This window comes from Hemicordylus capensis, chromosome 1, assembly GCF_027244095.1.
Source record: "Hemicordylus capensis ecotype Gifberg chromosome 1, rHemCap1.1.pri, whole genome shotgun sequence".
In the NCBI taxonomy this organism is placed as follows: domain Eukaryota; kingdom Metazoa; phylum Chordata; class Lepidosauria; order Squamata; family Cordylidae; genus Hemicordylus; species Hemicordylus capensis.
In genome coordinates, this window is record NC_069657.1 from 338,586,224 (window position 1) to 338,606,922 (window position 20,699).

Sequence of the window (20,699 nt, forward strand, 5' to 3'; positions counted from 1 at the left end):
GTGTGGTACAAGGAAACGAAACTGGGCTAAAATGCAATTATTATTTATTTATTTATTTATTTATTTATTTATTTATTTATTTAAAAGAGCTTGTAGGCTTTCTTTACTTGTACAAATGCTTTCTTACTTGTTGCATGTAGAGAGAATTGTCTCTAAAAGTTCCTTAGCTCTAACTCATGTCTATCAGCATGCTCTTACTGCATGCTCTAGCTTGCACATGTAGTAATGAGCATTTAAACTTTATGTGCCATGTAGATTGCATGCAAGGGCTCTACGGCATATGCACTATGCAGGGAGTAATGTTTAAATAGGGCATAAGTCATTTGACAATAGATAAGGAAAATTTCATTCATTCATATATTTTTAACACATTGGTGTATATGCAGGTAATAGTCATGTGAAGAGATTACAATAAATTCTAAAAAAAGTGTTCAAGCTGGCTTGGTTTGAACTCGGCTCGATAGGTTCGGTGTCGAACCTCGGCCAGTCAGAGTGATACTCCAACTAAGAGGTCACATGGTAAAACTGTTTCTGGCCTGTACAGCTTCAGACTACAGGTGGTGGTTTGCATGACTAGATATTTCTCAGTGGAAAAATACTATACAGTACACAGGAAATTGGTATGCTGGGGGAAAGCTAGGGTAGAATTCTTGGTTGGTTGGTTGGTTGGTTGGTTGGTTGGTTGTTTTATAGTGAGCTTTTTATATGGGGCAACATTCAATCTTATGATCTTCCTTCATGGTACAGCCCAGACATAGCTTTTCCATATGGTGAACTGTTTGATTCACACATTGTCAGCTGATGCCTTTTCACTAGAGATGAGCAAACTTCTCAGAGCTTGCTTTAGAGCAGCCAAGAAGTTTCTTGAGTTTGTCTCCAAAACATTTGGAAGAATTCAGACCACTGGTTGAGCCAATATGGGCAGCTCGAAGAAGTTCTCTAGCCCTTCCTTGCAAATCCTCCCCTTTTACTTCTGAGTTTCAGCAGTGACAGGACAGTAAGAGAATCAGCATCATCAGCTGTGCTGGCAGGGGTGGGGAGGGAAGTTTCAATCCCACACACACAAAACAAATGACAGTGCTGCCATGTGGGACCCAGTAGACTCTCCTCTTCCTCTTGCAGCTGTGGTCACTCAGACATACTGCTCTGCAGCCCATCAGTGCAAAATAATGATGTCCCTTATTTGGAGTCAGTACATTGCAGTAGTTCTTTGGGAGACAACAAAATCCTAAGGGCCACTGTGACTTTGGTCTTGCAGGCTGTAAAGCAGTGCTTCTGAGTGACAACAGTAGCACAAGGAGGAGAGAGGGAGGAAAAAGCTTGCTGGGTCATGGCCGCTTTTTTCTTGGTGGAGGAGATGCTTCCCTTCTCCTTCTGGTGCTGCTGTGGATCTTCCTGCTGCTGACTGGTAAGTAAAAGGTGGGAGGCTAGAAGGGACAGAGAGGGGTTGGAGAAATTCTCCAAAATGAAAGAATAACTTGTGGTGCTCAGGAAAGTCACCGCTCCTATATTTTAAGATGAAGGCTCCTTTCCAAGCTCCCAAAATACTTCTTCAAGCTCAGTCTCAAAATGCTTTGCTGACATACCTACTTGTCACTGACGACTTGCAGCTTAATGTGTGAGCTTCCTCCAAAACACACACACAAATTGTATTTAACTTTTTCTTGTGTGAGTTCTGAGATGTCTGCCATATATGTGATGAGCATATGAGAACTTGCTCTCAGAGACAAGCATTCAGGAAACTGTGGTCTAAACATCATCAATGATCATTTGTGAATTGGTGAAGCAAAGTTTATGATTGTTCCAAACAAATTATGATTTGTTTTTTAATTCTGTTGCTCCTAGGAGAAAATAAACTTATAGGGGATCTTCTAGTACTAGGAGGAGCCACTCTCTATGGCATCTCCAACGTTTGTGAAGAATACATTGTACGGAATCTGAGTCGGGTCGAATTCCTAGGCATGATTGGACTTTTTGGTTCTTTCTTCAGCGGAATTCAGCTGTAAGTAAGGAATGTCATCAGAAAGCTATCATTGAAACAAAATCTGCAAATCTCATGGCCACATCCTGCCACAGTTTCATTGGACATCCCCTGATCACACATGATATTTATGTGAATTGTAGAACTGATTTGGCCAAAAACCTACCCAACCCCCCACTGCAGGGCAGGACAATAATTTCTTTTACCACCATCATGATTGAATTATATATTCCAGATAAAATGCCAAGTGATGAAAACAAGTTTCTAAACCCAATAGCTGCTAGGGAATTACTGAATATGTCACTTCAATGTGCTTTGAATGCTGATAACCGAACTAGACGCTACACATGCATGCATGCATGCAACATTCTTCTGACTGGAATTTTTTTGTCTTTTTCTTTGAGGGAATAGAACAGAGCAAAGGAGGTGTACTTACTCTGGTTGATTGTTCTGCTCAAAATCACCTCCCAGTATACAGTATATGGGCATTTTCATCTCACATCTAGTTTTCTCCCTAGAAGGAAATGCTAGGTAAAAAATAACCACATAAGCAAAAGTCATATATTGACTTTCAAAGCAGTTTCAGTGTATTAGAGACTATATTGATGTTTTGTTTTTTTTTTTAAAAAAAAAAGCTTTAGGCTGCCAACCATGAGCTTGTTTCTAATCCACACATTTGCAGTTCCACACCTTTTATTTTCTAAGGCTAGACAGCTTTTGCGCTCAATGTGACCCTCTTTATTACCTTTGTTTCTCTCTCAAGACTCTGCTTGGTCAGTGTTAATATTTCAGTTTAATGGATTTCAGTCATGTTCTAAATCAGTGCTCTGCAAACCTGTGCTGGCCCACAGGCAGCAATGCTGTGCATATAAGACTCCAAAGGCAATGTCTTGCTGTGCTCTCCTCGCCAGCCTGAACAAATAGGTTTCTTTGAGGGGGAAAATAGAAGCTAAGTCTCAGAAAGTAAAATACACAAAAGGGCCTAGTAGTGCTCTCTTCTCCCCAGCCATTCAGTTGATTTAGAGATGGCAAGATATATTGCCACATAAAATATTCTACTAGGACTTCGGAAGACAAAATATAGATCCTTAAAGAGATAAAAGTATAGTTATTGGTTAAGGTCAGATTTTTAAATGGGATTTGAAATTTGCCACCATGTCTGTTATACCCCCCACGAAACCCGTCTTGTACAAGAAGCTTTCAGGTTTCTCCTAGCATAAGCATCACCTGTGCTCAGTGGCAGGATTTTTGAGGATGCATGCATGATTACAACTTTGAAATTTTTACTCAGAAAGGAATTGATCATTGCCGTTTACAAGTCATCATTGAACAATATGCCTAAATTAGTTGCTGTTTGGGTTTTCTTTACTTCCTGGCTGCGTTCCTAAGGCGGTTCTAAGGCTGGAAGCAGGGTTGCTCAAAATAGAGACTAGGGCTTGGATTATTATTTTTGAATTACGGCTTAAGCTGATTTTCCATCCCATTGGTTTAAAGAATTTATTATATGGAACAACAAATTGATCAGGGCTCCATTCCAGTTGGTGTCTTTTTGGGCAATCAAATTCTGAGCTTTACCTCTGTCAACTATTTAAATCAGCTAACAGTCCCAAAGTACCGCAGAGCCCTCACATTGGCCTGATGTAACGCCTTGTGCACAGCTGTGTTGGAAGGAGGAGATATCAAAGAATTCCATATGGAGAGCGTATTTGCCCCGGTGGCTCTAGTGAGATTGAAACAACAGCTCATGTACTCTTGTACTGTCACTATTACCGTGATTTTCGGCATAAGCTCATCTCTTCAGATATTAGCTCATATCCAAGCTGTACTGATTCCTTTTACCTAAATTTCCTCTTGGCAGATCAGAATTACTCTAGATCCTATAATGTGGCTAAGTTCTGCCTTACAGCTAGCAAAATTCATTTAGAGCTCATGAAGAGCTAAATATTATATGAGATTTAACACCGCTCTGTATTAATTACATAATTTTGCTGTCTTGCTACCTTGATACTCAGTGTCATTCTGTTATTAGTGTTGACTAACCTTTATATATAGTTTTATGTTCATAGTTTTAACTTCTAGCTTCTTCTACTTATTATACTAAGTAATTTTATAGACACTTTTTATTATTTTGTAGGAGTAGATTGTTTGAACCATTTTTGTCTATTTTGCTGTTCTGCGGGTCAAAGACTGAAATAAAAACTATGCTACTTCCTGGACGGATTAGAATCAAATTGGACTCAGTCTGTCCCAAGACATTTTTACATGGTAATAAGACTGGAAAATAAACATTTTTTGCAAACCCTGTTGTGTGAGAGATGGAATTCATTGATAAATCCAGAGGTTTTCACTTCCTGTGGCTTAATCTTTTTGTTAGCTTCATTCTGAGAAGGAGGAAATGATAATGTATTTGTTACTGATGTACTGTTAATCTAATGCTTTACACAATACGATAAGATTATCCCATGCATATAAATATGAATGAGACATACATCTGTTTGCCTCTTTTCTCCCTGTATCTCTAGGGGGAATGATGGATTTGTGCTGCTGAGCAAAATTTTTGCTGAGCAAAAAAGCTCCCTGCTCTCTCACACATACTTCTATTAGTCATTTGTGGCACATCAGCAGTGTGAAAGAACCATCCTAAAAGCAAACAGAGATGGAGATGCACTTATTTTGACAGGGAGCATATTCCAAAGCCCTGGGGTAGCCACAGAGAAGGTCCAGTCCCAAGTCGCCACCAAACAAGCTGGTGGCAACCGTAACCGGACCTCTCTATATGATCTTAAAGACTACAGGGTTCATGACAAAGAAGGTGGTCTTTTAAGTACCCTGGACCCAAGCCAATGAGGGCTTTATAGGCAATAACTAGCACTTTGTATTTTGCTCAGAAACATACTGGCAGCCACTGCAGGTGTTTTTTTTTTTTAAATTGGTGTTATATGGTGCCTTCAGATTGTCCAAGAGACCAGTCTGGTTGCCGCATTCTGTACCAATTGTAGTTTCAAGACTACATACAAAGGCAGTGCTATGTAAGGTGCATTGTTGTAGTAGAGCCTGGAGTGCATTACTGTAGTGGAGCCTGGAGTAGTGGAACCAGCATATGTACCACTATTTTAAGGTCATTTACCTTCAGAAATGGGTGTAGCTGATATATCAGCCAAAACTGATACAAAGCACTCTTGAGCACTGCTTCAACCTAAGAAACCAGAGAGAGTTTTGGAACCAGGAGCACTCCCAATCTACATACCTGATCTTTTAGGGGGAGTGTAACCCCATCCAGAATAGGCAGATCTCAGGTCCCGATCCCTCATAGGCAGTACCTCTGTCTTATTTGGATTCAACTTCAACTTGTCATCCCTCATACAGCCCATTACAATTGATATGGAGAAAGAGATCTGGGTGTCATCAGCATGTTGATAGCACCCTGTTCCAAACCTCCCGATGATGTCTCCCAATGGTTTTATGTAGATATTAAAGAGCACTGGAGACAGTATGGAGCCCTGTGGAACTCCACACTTTAGTTTTTGCTTTGCAGAGCAGTAGTCTCCAAGAGACACCATCTGGAATCTACCAGAGAGGTAGGAATGGAACCAGTGTATACAGTGCCACGCAATCCCTCCTACTTCAGGTGACCCAGAAGGATACCATGGTTGATGGTATCGAAAGCCGCCAAGAGATCCAAAAGGATCAGCAATGACACACACCCTCTATCGATAGCCAATTGGAGATTATCTATCAGGCCAATCAAGGCAGTCTCAACCCTATAGTCTGCTTGAAAGCTAGTTTGAAATAGATCTAGATAATCTGTATAATCCAAAACTGCCTGTAGCTGAAAGAATACCACACACTCAATCACCTTGACCAACCATGGAGGATTAGAAACTGATCTGTAATTAGCCAACTCTGAAGAGTCCAATGCAGGTTTCTTCAATAGTGTTCTAATAATAGCCTCCGTAAGAGAAGGAAGCATCCTGCCCTCCAGAGAAGCATTTATAATATTTACTAGACCCTCTCTGATAATACGATTCCCAGATGAAATAAGCCAAATAGGGCACGAGTCAAGAGAACAGGTGGTAGGATAATGAATATCCTACATAATATTTAAATTATATTATTATTTACAAGTAATATGACTTATGGAGCAGAATTCCTATCAGTCTGTAATTCTCCATGTATAAATAATAGGTACTCCTTCCACCCAGTGTCTTTTTGCTAGCTTTCCTTCTCCTTCCTGTTGTAACTTTGTGTGTCAACTCTGCAGGTTCATATTTTATATTGCAAGGAAATTTTATCCCTGTGTTTTTCTCTTTAGAACTCTTGGCCTAAAATTCCTCCAAGTGATTACTTTGTATGGCTTCAACAGAGTGAAATCATACCTCTTTGTATGCTAGTTCTCTTCTGGCTTTGGTCACCCTTTCACACATCTCCCCCTGCCCCCCACCAGAGGTTTTCATGACCCTCAGTCTCTAGTCACAATCATGCTTAATTGCCCATACCCCAGGAATCTTCTGTTGGCTTCCTTTCATTTTCCAGAGTTTACTTGTTAATCTCACACTAGATCCCACACTAGATCCTTTAGTGCTGCACTGGATGTTCACTCATTTTGATGTGGGACCAAATGTATTACTATCAGGAAGGTTAAAATGATTCCAGGGTAAAATCTTAAATAATATGAAGGTTTTCCTTTGTTTGTTTTGCTGCCATTGTTTCCCTTCTCTGCTGGTTGGTTGGCTGGCTGGCTGGATTTTCAGGGGGGGGGGCAGTTCCTTTGTTTTTTGTCATTTCCCTACCAAGAGCCATATGGGTGACCCCAGACAATTGAGAACAATATGGTGAAAAGAGAGGATGTCACTGAGGGATCAACAAAGCCACTTGAGAGTGACTGCATTGCTTCCTTAATCAGGATTGCCCCTAGTTATAATTATAGACCAATCTCCTTACTTAATAATGATTATAAATTATTTGCTTCTATACTTGCTAAAAGAATGGAGGGGGTCTTGATAGAGTTAATTCATGAAGATCAGGCTGGATTTCTACCAAAAAGGCAAATAAAGGACAATGTGCGAACTGTTTTAAATGTATTAGAATATTATGAAAAGCATAATGATAAACAACTGGCTATGTTATTTTTGGATGCAGAGAAAGCTTTTGATAACATCTCCTGGCAATTTATGTTGAAAACCCTAGGAATTGTAGAGTTTGGAGCTAATTATATAAGGGTGATTGGGTCTATATATTCTGAACAAAAAGCAAACATTAAGGTTAATGGAGAATGTACAGATTATTTTAGTATTCAAAAAGGTGCTAGACAAGGTTGCCCCCTGTCTCCATTATTATTTATATTGGTCTTGGAAATTATGTGCAGGATGATAAGGGAAGAAACCCAAATAAAAGGATTGTCAATAGGAACACAAAGATCCAAACTAAGAGCCTTTGGAGATGATATAGTGTTGTTTTTACAAGATCCTTTACAGTCAATTGATACATTACTGGAAATATTCGAATCATATGGGAATTTGTCAGGGTTCTATATAAATAAGGATAAGACAAAGGCATTAATTAAAAATATGAACAAAGAAGATATTGAAAAATTTGTCTTGAAATCTAGTTTCAATGTGGAAAAAAAGGTAAAATACCTAGGAGTTACGCTTACAACAAATAATGCCTTATTGCCGGGATCCTCAACGTTGGGCCCCCAGATGTTCTTGGACTTCAACTCCCATAATCCCCAGCCAAAGGCCACTGGGCCTGGGGATTATGGGAGTTGAAGTCCAAGAACATCTGGGGGCCCAACGCTGAGGATCCCTGCCTTATTGTTTCAAAATAATTATATTAAAATCTGGAAGGAAATAAAGATAGACTTATGTAGATGGACTATATTGAATTTATTGTTAAGTGGAAGAATTTCTGTTATCAAAATGAATGTTCTTCCTAAAATGCTATATTTCTTCCAGAGAATACCAATAATAAATACAACGTCAATTTTTGATCAATGGCAGAAAGACGTAAAGAACTTTATTTGGCAGGGCAAAAAACCAAGAATACATTTTAAAAACCTAACGGACGACAGGAAGAAAGGAGGGTTTGCATTACCGAATTTTAAGTGATATTTTGAAGCAATATGCCTAAACTGGATGAAGGAATGGATTACATTAAAAAAATCCAAGACTGTTAGATTTGGAAGGATTTGATATAAGATATGGTTGGCATGCATATCTTTTTTATGATAAGGTAAAAGTAAATAATGACTTCTTAAATCACTAAGTTAGAAAAAGCTTATATATGGTATGGATGAAAAACAAACTTGTGTTAGAACCAAAAATTCCACTTTGGGTATCTCCACTGGAAGTTATATCTAGAAAACAGAAAAATGTGCAACAGACATGGCCTACGTATCGACAACTCCTTGTTCCCCAAGGTGCAAAATACGAACTTAAAAAACTAGATCTTATGCAGGATTGGAATATTTCCTGGTTTCAGTTTCACCAGATTAGCACCTTATTCAAGGAAGATTGTAGAAAGGGTCTTAATCAATCAAAGTCAGAATTTGAACAACAGTTGTGTGACAAGGAAGGCAAACTAGTTTCTAGGTTGTATGATCTGTTATTATTGGAAGATACAAGAACGGAAGTAGTGGAAACTTCAATGATTAAATGGGCTCAGGATTTTGGTTACAATATAGACTTGGAGAAATGGGAAAAACTATGGATAGAAGACATGAAATACACTGCCTCTTCTAATTTAAAGGAAAATAGTCTTAAGATGATGTACAGATGGCATCTAACTCCTAAGAAGTTGGCTTTAATGTACAAGAACATGTCAAACAAATGTTGGAAGTGTAAAAAAGAGGAGTGTTCCTATATACATTTATGGTGGACTTGTAATAAGTCTAAAGGCTATTGGGATTTAATATACAATAAGCATAAGAAAGTGTTTAAAATGACTTTCCCTAAGAGCCCAGAAATAATACTATTACGCATTGATAATAGCTCATTGCCTAGGAAATACTGGATCCTCTTTATGTATCTCACAGCAGCAGCAAGATTGACATTTGCATACAAATGGAAAGACATCCATTGCCCGAGTAAAGAGGATTGGATACTTAAAGTGTTAGAGTTGGCAGATATAGCAAAGCTAACAGCATTATTAAGAAATAAATCTGAAGCATTTAAAAGGGAGTGGGACCCTCTTCTTATTTACCTAAAAACATATTATAAAATGGATTTATAATAGGCTTTTGAGTGGTAACAAAAATGTTTTTAAAATGCCCTAGAGCTGACTTTAACGGAGGGAGAACGATTAAATTACAGGCAAGACTTGGGTATTGTAACTGATACTTGTTCTAATGATGAGATGGAAGTCCTCTTGTCTTTTTTTGTGGTTTTTTCCTTTCTTTTTCTCCTTTTTTCTTTTTGTGTGTGCGTGTGTATATCTTATGTTGTGAAAAATTGAATAAAAAGTTATTTTTTTAAAAAAAAGGATTGGCCCTAGTGCAAACTAATGATTGCAAACATTATTCCTCTTTTTCAGAGCAATATCTGAACTTTTCAACACTTGGGCACTTTCAACCCAGCTAAACAATTTAATGAAAAGAACAAGCCCTCTTTAGTTTCAACCTTAATGCATTTCTGCTTCATGACTTGCAAATACTTTTCTCCTCTCTCACCATACTAAAATTATTTCCTTTCTTGTAAGCACCTTCTGCATTTGTAGGGCAGTCCTCAAGGTAGAGCCTTTACTCTAAACTGGACCCCTAGCTCAGTCCCAAGATTCATTTCTGGTCCATTACAAATTGCTGCTAACGTATTTATTCTATTGTCTAGCCAACCAATAACATATCCTTGCCATTCCATACATCTTGTTCAGGTTCCTATTTTTAAATATATATACAATGTTTATGTTTGGGGTTTCAACTCTAGTTAGCACAATGAGAATGAAAAATTAATGCCGTGCAGCCATCTTTGTTCCAAATAGCAGTGGCAGCCCGTGAACACACCTCCGGGGAGGCAGCGGGAGGCAGCTTTAAGAGTAATGTAATTCGGGATTCGCCTCCGCCACAGCGGCACCTGAACGTTAATCAGAGCTGCAACATGCCGCCCAGCAGCCCCTACGGCAGGGAAGCGCCTCCGCCACTCACCTGGCCACTGGCAGGGGCTCGGCTCTGTGGAAGGCAGGTGAGTGGCAGAGGTGCTTCCTTGCCGTAGAAGCTGCTGGGTGGCACATTGCTGCTCCAAATAGCGTTCAGGTGCCGCCGCCGCCGCGGAGATGAGTCCCGAATTACTTTACTCTTAAAGCTGCCTGCCGCTGCCTGCCGCTGCCCGCCCCCGGAGGTGCATTCATGGGCCACCACTGCCAAATAGGTATCTTCTTGGCATGAACTAGGAAACCATTTGTTGCTAATATTTGCTGCCAACTAAAATGATCCTTATACCTAGTTATCCTAATGTAAATATTTTTCAATTGTGTTTGGCTTCTCGTCGCTCTGCATGCTGATTCTCTCCTAGTTTCGACCACCATTGCCCGTATTTCTTTTTCATGATGGTACCAATTCTTTAGATCACTCAAAGCCAGCTCCAGTGTAGCATTATTAACTGTGTACCTTTCATTTTAATGTGAGGACCACATAGGAAAACATATCCACACACATTTTTAAGCACTTCACTTATGGATCACCTGGGCACTTCCCAGATTACACACTACAACAGTGTCACTACCTGTTCGTTAAGTGTGCTTCCGCACTGCCTGCATTTCTACATCGCAGTCCATGTGCTATCAGCAAGGTGCCATTCACATTTCCAATGCCTCCTTTTGGATTTTATCCTTTTGTCCTACAACGTTGCATGTGCATCACAAAAAAATAGCTTTATTTTCCCGTTGTAGGAGGCTTTGCAAACATTGTACAAGCTATTTACATTTTCAAAATGATCATGCCAAGCCAAAGCATTTTACTTCTGAACTGCGTGTAATCTGGAAGCACCCTGTTGATATTTATGCTGAGTGTATACTACAGATTCAGCCACATACCCAGGACCTTATACATTACTATGCTTCCATGTGACATTAATTCTACAGGGCTGTGGATGCTTTCAGTTTCAAAAATTAGCAGCCTTGCAGAAAAATATCTTCTGTAGGTTAATGATTCAGTAGCAACAAAGAGAAGCTAAAATACTATGACGTTTCAAACATTTTCTTGTCAAAGATTTCAGAAGGGAAGTGCAATCATATTCATGCTAACCTGAAATCAGTTCCCACCAGGTTCACTGGTAAAGTCAGTATCCTTGAAATCAAATGGGATGCATTGCTGAAAAACCAATAATAGGATTAATTGCACATCAGCATTAATGAACTGCTTCGAGAATGGTGCACATTGAGTCACATCTTGACCCGGACACCTCAATTTTGACAGAATCTTATGTGTCTTCCATTATATCTAATGTATATTTCCCTAGTTTGTTTCCATGAGAGTCTTAACTATGATTTATTTGGATATTTCTTTGCTACAGAGAAGCTTAGAAGACAAAATAATTCACACAAATACACCATCAATATTTCATTTAAAGAGCTTTCAGAAATATTAACACAAATAATAGGTACCAGTATATTATATAGAATGATACATAGTTTCAGGCAGATAGCCTGGTTTTCATTTAAATCAGTTCAAATTGTGTGCTAGTGAGTTTTACTACCAATTATCTTTCAGACATAGAGATAAAGAAAGAATTGATTAACCAGATCTGACTGTGCAAGCATTTCCCCAAGTCTGTAGTTACAAGCCTGCTTATTTTACTTTAGAGAGCAAAGTGGAAATGAGCTCCCATCATCAAGCTTTATCTTTACTTCTCTTCTAGTGCCATAATGGAACACAAGGAGTTGTTAAAAGTTCCCTGGGATTGGCAAATAGGTAAGAATGGAACTCAGCATATTAAAGGTCGCTTTTGAAAGATGCAAAAGATGAATTGGGGGGGATGTATGCTGCTATTGTTGAATGGGGTGCTGTTCGTGCCTTCTTGCATAGTACTATTCAAAACTGGAAAAACGTACCTCATAATGTTTCCATCATTTATGCCACCAGTCAGTTATTAGCATGGGCCATATTTTGAATTGACCAAGGGCTGAAGGGCCAACAGACATTGGCTCTGCTGACTGCCTCCCCAGATGAGTTGTGAAATTGGCAGAAAGCACTTTATTGTTTCCTTACTGCCGCTGAACAGCAACAAAAGCTTTTGCAGAGTTCTCTCCTTTGGTACCTCAGCTGCTGACTCCAGTAGGGAAGTCCAGTGAAGGTGAGCAGCTGAGATGGAATAAGTGGGAAGCTGATAAAAAAGGAAGGTTCTTGCAAAGCACCTGTGGCTATACAAATTGGGGAGGGAAAGGTTAAAGAGCCCTTGGGCCTGTCTCTCAGCTTGCTTGGAGACAAATGGCTGCATTTCATAATGGATTGAAGGGCAGTCCTTGGAATCTGGGTCTCTGCTGGTAAATAGATGAGGAACCCATGGCCCCCTGTTCCCTTTCCCTATTCTTGATGGTGCACTATTAGTTTTAGAAATAGAATAAGCACAATGGTGTGATCAGATTGGAAGTAGAGTACTATCAACCAGCGAGACTAAATGAATTTAAGGTTCCAGTGGAATGTTCCAAAAATAAACAGTTTTCATTAGAAGTCAGATTTTTGCAGCCACCGCCAGAGAAAAGAACATAATATCAACTTTATACGTCCTAGTTCCCCAAAACGTGTACTTGAGGGGGAAAACGTATGCACATAAATGGCTAATTGCTTCCAAGAAGACAAGGTAGTAAGTGAATAACGCTGTCTTTCTCCCTCCCCGCCCCCAAAATTGAAAGCATGCAGAAGGAAATGCTTACTGGGTATCACTTTGACATGAAACTGAATGTTCTCTTTTCAGATTGAGGAACTGGTCAATTTGAGTAAGGCATTACTCTGCTAAGAAAATAATTTGCTCTATAAGAATCAACATTTTAGGTACAATGTTTGCATTAATGATGGCACTTGAAATTTGTAATGACAGGTTGATCTAAGCACAAGATATGAATCCTGGATAATGTAAAATGGCAAGCTGAGTACAAATGACTCTTATAATGAGGAGTGACATAATGTGTCAACAACTCCCTTTTAACCTACTTTGAGAATGAACATCAGAAGCAGCAGGTTAAAAACCACTCCAAGATAACTAGTGAATCAGGGGATCCCTGAGCAGTGGAGTTATAATAAGTTACATGGAAGACGGTTGCTTCCCTTGTGTTTTCGCTCATCATTTCCTATAATTATGCCCAAACCTTAATAGAGCAAAGCACAACTGTCATGTATCTCTGCCACAAGAAGTCCTAGCAGTTTTACAGTGTGGCTCCCAAACAAAACAACAAATCAGTATAAAACATAGTTCCTCTCTTCTTTCAAGTAACTGAGAACTTTAAGAGCCTTCTGGGACTCATTTCATTTTTAGGGGGAGAGAGACAGACATGATGTCTTGTATTGTAAATTTACTGGATAAACTGACAGCAGCAACATCAGTTTTCTCAGGCAGAAATCCTGCATCTCCGGACAGTCCCCTGAAATGGTTCACTCATCATCAAGCACCTTCTGAGCAAACACATACTGTTTGCCAAAGTGGCTAGAATGGACTAGGCCAAGCTTGCCTATACCAATCTCTTTTGCTTCCGGCTGGCTTCCTTCACTTCATGAAATGCAGTTCCCCATTCTTAACAATCAAATGAAACTGATATACCCTGAAGGCCACCAAGATAAACTTCTTTTTTAATGCCACCAATTAAAATCTCCAATTTTTTAAATTGGAGATATGGAGAATGTTTCCATGTCCCAAAACATTCTTTATCAAGATAGTTATGTTTTTCACCAAGAAGAATTTAATTCTGTTACCTGTATAAATTATGCAGTTTTTGGTTTGCCTCTTGTCCCCATCAACCAAATCTCAGTCAGTGGTGGGGTTGTGAACAGGGCCCAAAATGCAGATTCATATGGCTTAGTGCAATCCAACAGATCCCCACCCCAAGCCTAGTAGACCAGCACTTTGAATCTAGCCCTGAAGCAGGCTGATAACCAGTCACACTGCTGGAGGCTGGGTGTAATGCTTGTGAAGCAACTCACGCCCACAAGCATCCTTACGGCAGCATTCTGAACCAGCTGAAGCTTCCAAACAGTCTTCAAGGCAGCCCCACACAGACCACATTGAAGCTAAATATCTCAAAGAAATCTTCATTCTCTTTTGAGTACTTCAGGTTCTTCCTTTTTGTCTTGGCAGAAATGTGCCTTTTGGTTGAATAATGGAAGATGTTTAATTCTTTTCTGGTTCTTTCTTCTCCCAGGGCTGCTGTATGTTGGCTTTAGTGCCTGTATGTTTGGCCTCTACAGCTTCATGCCTGTGGTCATAAAGAAAACCAGTGCTACAGCAGTCAATCTCTCCCTGCTTACAGCAGATCTGTACAGCCTTTTCTGTGGATTGTTTCTCTTCGACTACAAGGTAAATAGAGCAGATGGTGTATTTCAATAATTGATTACACTCTGTCCAACCAAGTGTTAAATGTAGAGAAATCAATACAGGTAAAACAATGACAACATGCCCATATTGCTTAGAAGTTACTTCATTTCACAACCGTGTTTATATACTTCACATTGTATTAGAGCACTAGTCTCTCACACACAACAGTAATTCTATAACTATTGTGTCCCATATAGAGGTGTATTCTGTCCTTCCTGACTTTCACTGTTGTGTTGTGCCCAACAAATGAGGGAACATCTATGCACTTACTAGTGCCGGGGGAGAATCCTTGCTCATCCAGGTAGCCACAAACAAGGAACCAGAATAAAAACTAAGGCTACACTGAATAGTCTCCAGTTTCCAGGACAAAAGTGGATTGGTGTGATTGGAAATATTTTGCCAAAATACACTGTGTGAATGTGCACACTTTTAAAAATCCTGTTCAGTGCTGTCGTTTCTCCTGGTTGATGCTGCTTGAGTGTCATATCCCGCCCCGCCCCCCAGCAGTAGCTTCTTTCTCCCTTCCTGGATTGGTCACATGGTTGATATGTACCAATTAGAGATCACACCCAAATGTCACAATACTACATAGCCATCAGATATAACTACATGATGTGTCACTGAGAAGTGAAGTCAACTGAGAGTGAGAGCAAGAGAGGTCAATGTTAAGAGGCAACATTTTCTCAAGGAGTGGCAAAAATCACTAGAAAAATTATACAGCTTCTTGGACCCTCTTTTTCCAATAACATTGAACTGTTCACACACACACACACACACACACACACACACACACACACACACAACAGTGAGTAGTTTGACTTAGCACTAATACAAATAATAAAATAGACATTATAGGTGTATCCATCTCTGTATTCAAATGAGTGTGATTTTTGCTTATTTTATTTTAAACCTTAATACCCCAGTTTCCATTTAGAAAATTGCAGCTATATCAGTAAAATTTTTACATAAGTTCCCGTGAAGAGAGGAAACACATTTCAAAATGTCTTACGTCAGCACTGTATACTCACTATATGCCTTAGGTATTGGCAGAATATGACAGTTTTTATTTGTCTACAAATGCCTGTGTTACAAGAATTAAAGGACCTGTCTGGGTAGGGACTTTCCTTGAATGTATTATTAAAAATGGACTGGTCCCACTCATATACAAATAGGAATATGAACACACATATCCTACTGCTCCTCCCAGTGTGTCTTTCCTACTTTTATAATTATAATTTTCATAAATGGGGGAAATGGTTCCAAACCAACCTTCCAAGTGACTATAATAATTCAAACTGCAATAAAGGAGGGGGAGTAGGTCATGAGTATTAATTTCCCTAACTGGATGTGGGCAGGACTTGTCCCAGTCTTTCCCAATAAACTGGTTATTTCATCATATTCCTTTTGGGGTGTGTGTGTTCTTTTATGGTGATTATCTGGCACCCTAGTTAAGGTTCTTCTCAACATCAGATGTAGTAACATCCTGAATTATTCACTCATTGTCTCTTGTTTTCAAGATGTTTTTCAAGACTTTGTTGGACATGTGTGAATTTGTGTTAGAGATCACTAATCTAGCATTCTGGAATCAATATTTTTTTGTTTCCATAGGGAATAACAGATTGTGAGGCTATTCACATGCACAGCAGAGCCTGGGCTAAGGGAGCCGAGCCCAGTTTCTGCTGCATGTGAGAACTGCCGAGAGCCAGTTAACTACTTAACTACTACTTAACTACTTTACTCCCTACTTAACCCTCTTAAGTAGCCTGCTGCTTAACCAAGGTTTTGGGCATGAGTGAATCGTGTGTCTGCCGTGGCTTTGTGATCATGTGCATTTGCGATCGTGTGGCTGCCGTGGCTGCTTGCAGCCATGGCGGACACACTCAGGGGGGAGGGGGACTCCCAACCCACCACACACTCATGCAGTGCATTACTGGGGTTCCGCGGGGAGGAAGTGTAAATGGTTATGTTTATGTTTATCCTTACAACAACCCCATGAGATTTGTTAGGCTGAGAGATAAGTGACTGGCCCAGATAAGTGACTGGCCCAGACTCCCAGAGTCACCCAGTGAGTTTCATAGCTGAATGGATATCTGAACTCGGGTCTCCCTGGTCCTAGTCCAACCATGTAACCACTACACCATACTGCCTCTTGTGGTAAAAAGCCTAGGTGCAGGAATGAAGCTTCACAGAAATTGTAAACTAAACAATATTGTATTTATTTAAAACAAAGGTTACTTTCTGGGATGAAAGAAACTTGCCCACCATATAAATTCTTGTTACCCTGCTCTCGGTTCTTAACACTTTTGGCTACGGAACCTTGCGAGCGCAGGATAGGCGTATGTGCAGGATATAAATGAAACAAACCTTGAGGTATAAAATTAAAACAAAAATAAGTTTATTATTTACTGATTAAAATAAAGGTCTCTGCAAAGCAGGGCACACAAATTTCTCTACCAAGTTACTAGGGACATCCACTGTTCAATTTTCTGAGTGTTGCTTTTCATCTGGATGTAACATATGTAATGTAACATTTAGGGCGAGGGGTGAGATAACTGGAACAGAGGTAATTAAAAATGGGTTTGTAAAGAAGGTCTGAATTCTTCCAGACCTTCTTGTCTGTTACTTGGAGCTGCCCAGTACACTGCTGGTTCTCCAGGCTCCACACATTAACTCTTCAAGGTCCACACAACCCCCACCCCCTGAACAAACTTTCCTGTTCAGAACACAACAAGCAATCTTTCAACCCTCACCTCCTGTTCCCACGCAACTAACTCCAACGCTCCCCCTTCTCTCTATCTCAACTGCCTTTATTCTAAATCCCTCCCCCTCTGAACCTTCCATGCCTGGTTACTAAGGTAACCCACACCTACTCACACACCCACTCACCAGCTCCTATTTACGTCCCATCAGAGTCTTTGAGGCCCAACAGAAAATGGGGAGGATGGTGTGCCTGGCACCAGCAAAGATGTCCCACAGAGTCCATGTGAGTGCATCAAATGCAAGTCGTAAGCAAGCACAGTTTGTGACAAAGCACAACTGATCACATGGCACGTCTGCTAATGCATAAGCCTTAGGTTCTAATTTCCTGGCTTTGTGAAGCTTGAGCCAAAATGAGATAGCTTTAAGTCTGGTCTTAAACCAACAGTTTTTTTTAATTCTCTAATTTCTGTGGTTTGTGAAAAGGACATTTATCATTATAGTGTTGGCACTCCAGTACCCTCCCCAATGTCACATTTGGTATTGATTCTAATGAACTCTGTATACAACACAATACAATACAATATAATATAATACAAGTTGGTGATGCTATATGCATATTAACTCTAAACCCTTCTTCCACCAAAACCTCTTTATTACGCAAAGATAAAATACCATCCACTAGATGTTACAGGTTAAACAAAACTGGTTTCAATGTCAATACATCATCCTCAGTTGTTTGCATAAACCAAATGTCTCAGCAGTTCTTAAATTCCTTTCTCACGAGGTAAGCAGTAGGTGGAAGAGAAAAGGGGGAGGACAAAATAACAGTTACAACAAGGAACAATTAACCCAGGAAGAGAGTCTTAGACAAATTCATGGAGGACAGGTCTATCAACGGCTACTAGTCTGGTGGCTGTAGACCACCTCCAGTCTCAGAGGCATGATGTCTCTCAATACCAGCTGCAGGGGAGCAACAGCAGAAGAGAGGGCATGCCCTCACCTCTTGCCTGTGGGTTCCGCAGAGGCATCTGGTGGGCCACTGTGTGAAACAGGATGCTGGACTAGATAGGCCTTCGGCCTGCTCCAGCAGGGCTGTTCTTATGTAAAAGGGAGAACAACATAACAGCTGCAACGTGGCACAATTAACTCAGCTTTTATCATTCAGAGACTAATGAATTTCATAGCCAAAACTATCTCCTCCTTAACATTACTATCCAGAGGCGTACCTAGGGAAAATAGCGCCTAGGGCAAACACTGAAATTGCACCCCCTGTCCAAGCATCTGACACCCATCTTTCAGATGAGTTTACCATATCAGCTCAAAAATACAAGTCAGGCTCGTTAATCTTTTAATATTTCAAAAACTATTTAGCAGTGGACGTAGCCAGACCAAAAAATGCTGGAAAACTATAAATTTCAGTATGATGGGGCTCATGAAATACCCAAATACTATGTAGAGGTGTACTTGGAAAACTAAACAGAAGCGCCTGTCTAATTCTCTACTATGCATTCTAGCGTCACCATTACATAAGTTTTAAAAATAAATGGAGAATTTGACTTTTCCCAGATACTCTGAAAATAATTAAAGGATATGCAGAGTAAACTATGTCACTGCTTGGAATATATTCTAGTATTTCAGAAAGACAGTTAAAATGAGAGAAAGAGAGCAAGAAACTCCCAGTGGGCCTTAATACTAAGGATTTCACACTGATTCAAAGACAAACTCACCATTAACAGCCATATTATTAAGACATCACATTTAACTCACTTATCACAGGAAGCAAAGTAAGAGCAAATGAATACAATCTAGCTCATAAGCTTCAGCTCATTATTCACAAGTCCTGGTTCTCTGTACATAGTGCCAATCTGAATATGTGTACAGTGTCTTATATTATATTAATTTTTTAATTTTTTTTACCTGTAGCTCCTTTGGGGGGCTTCCTAAAGGCTGGGGGGGGTGTCTGCAAAGGTTCCCCTCCCCCCCCGCTGGCCTCTAGGGCCTCGCAGGGACCATTTGAGCATATGCAGTGGCCATTTTTAAAAACAATCTTAAAAAAAAAAAAAAGCCCACTGAAAACAAAATGGCCTTAGCACATGCTAAAATGGCTTCTGCAAGGCCTGGCATGACCTAGGGCCTCACAGAGGCCATTTGAGTATGCACTGTGGCCATTTTGTTTTTGGGAGCCAATTTTTTTTTAATTTTTTAATTTTACAAAATGGCGCGCCCCTGCAAGTGGTGCCCGGGGCACGTGCCCTGCCTGCCCCACCCTAGATACACCCCTGTTACTATCTCGTTTTAATTTCTCTATATACATTGCCTCGATTTTAAGCTTCTGCACATTTCTTTCCACCACCAATACAGTTACCTTATTTCCCACCACTCATCCAGCATACCCATCCTTCATATGTATAGACCACAGCTTAGTATGGCTCCCATTATATCACATATCTGACAAATGCACTCTATATCTGATTCTTAACCTTCTCTCCATTTCACCAGTGTAGAAAGAGGAGCATTCCCAAACACACTGAAGCTATTCACATGCACACTGAAAACCGGGTGAAGGCAGCCCAGCCCAGTATTTGGTGTGTGTGTACCAGCACTTCAGGGGCAAACCCACCTAGGCAGCCACCCTACAAAACAAGGTTAGGAGAACGAGCTCTCTCCCAACCCCATTTCTGTTATTGTCTGCCAGCCGCAGACAACCAGCTTGCAGTCACAGCTGGCAGACTGAGGAGATCCTGGGCAGCTTCAGGGAGGGGAAGGGGGATCCCCTTAATGCACCGTGCACTCACTTGGAGCTCCAGGGGGCAGGGCAACAGGTCCTGACACCATGGCCCACCGAGCATGGCCCTCCGAACTACCGGCAGAAGCCGGGAGTTGTCTGGGTGGGTGATCCACCCACCGAAAAAGACACGCTTGATCGTCTGCGGGGAGGTAAACCCTTTAGGGCTTCCTCCCCGCTAACCCTCTCTATCTTATTCACCACCCCCTTTATACTTCACCAACCCTCTCTCCTTTCACAAATAGCACAATCGTTAAGCTCACACTTCTTATCATATAATCAAGAGTTAATCAATGGTTGTGTTATTGGTACACTATACACTACCTTAGCTTTAACTCCATGTCTCTCCAGAAGCTTCTGAGTCTGACAGATAAATCTGTTAGTAACAAGTGAAATTTTCAACACTGGCAATCCTTTTGTGAATTTCACCTTCCTAGTCTTTGATAGGTCACCTTAAGTGGCACAGCGGGCAAATGCTTGACTAACAAGCAGAAGGTTGCTGGTTTGAATCCCCGTTGGTACTATACTTTACTATACTATACACTTTACTTTAGTCTTTGATAAGAGTGTATATCCATTAGCCCTTATCAATCTTTCCTCTCTCTTTTTGATCCCTTTCTATTTATTTTATTTATTAACAAATTCTTGTATACCCCTTCCTCCAATAAGCGCAGAGAAATTAGCAGATTTTGCTGCCTTTATCACCACTGTATACTCC

At 40.3% G+C, this 20,699-nt stretch overlaps 1 protein-coding gene across 1 annotated transcript in view; it reads left to right on the forward strand.

Annotated features, from left to right (window-relative positions):
• SLC35F1 (solute carrier family 35 member F1) overlaps positions 1-20,699 on the forward strand; it is a 366,953-nt gene that overhangs the window by 309,425 nt on the left and 36,829 nt on the right. The window contains exons 5-7 of the mRNA XM_053280004.1: positions 1,846-2,002; positions 11,830-11,882; positions 14,324-14,478. Coding sequence (XP_053135979.1) covers positions 1,846-2,002; positions 11,830-11,882; positions 14,324-14,478 — 365 coding nt within the window. The remainder of the gene's footprint in view (positions 1-1,845; positions 2,003-11,829; positions 11,883-14,323; positions 14,479-20,699) is intronic.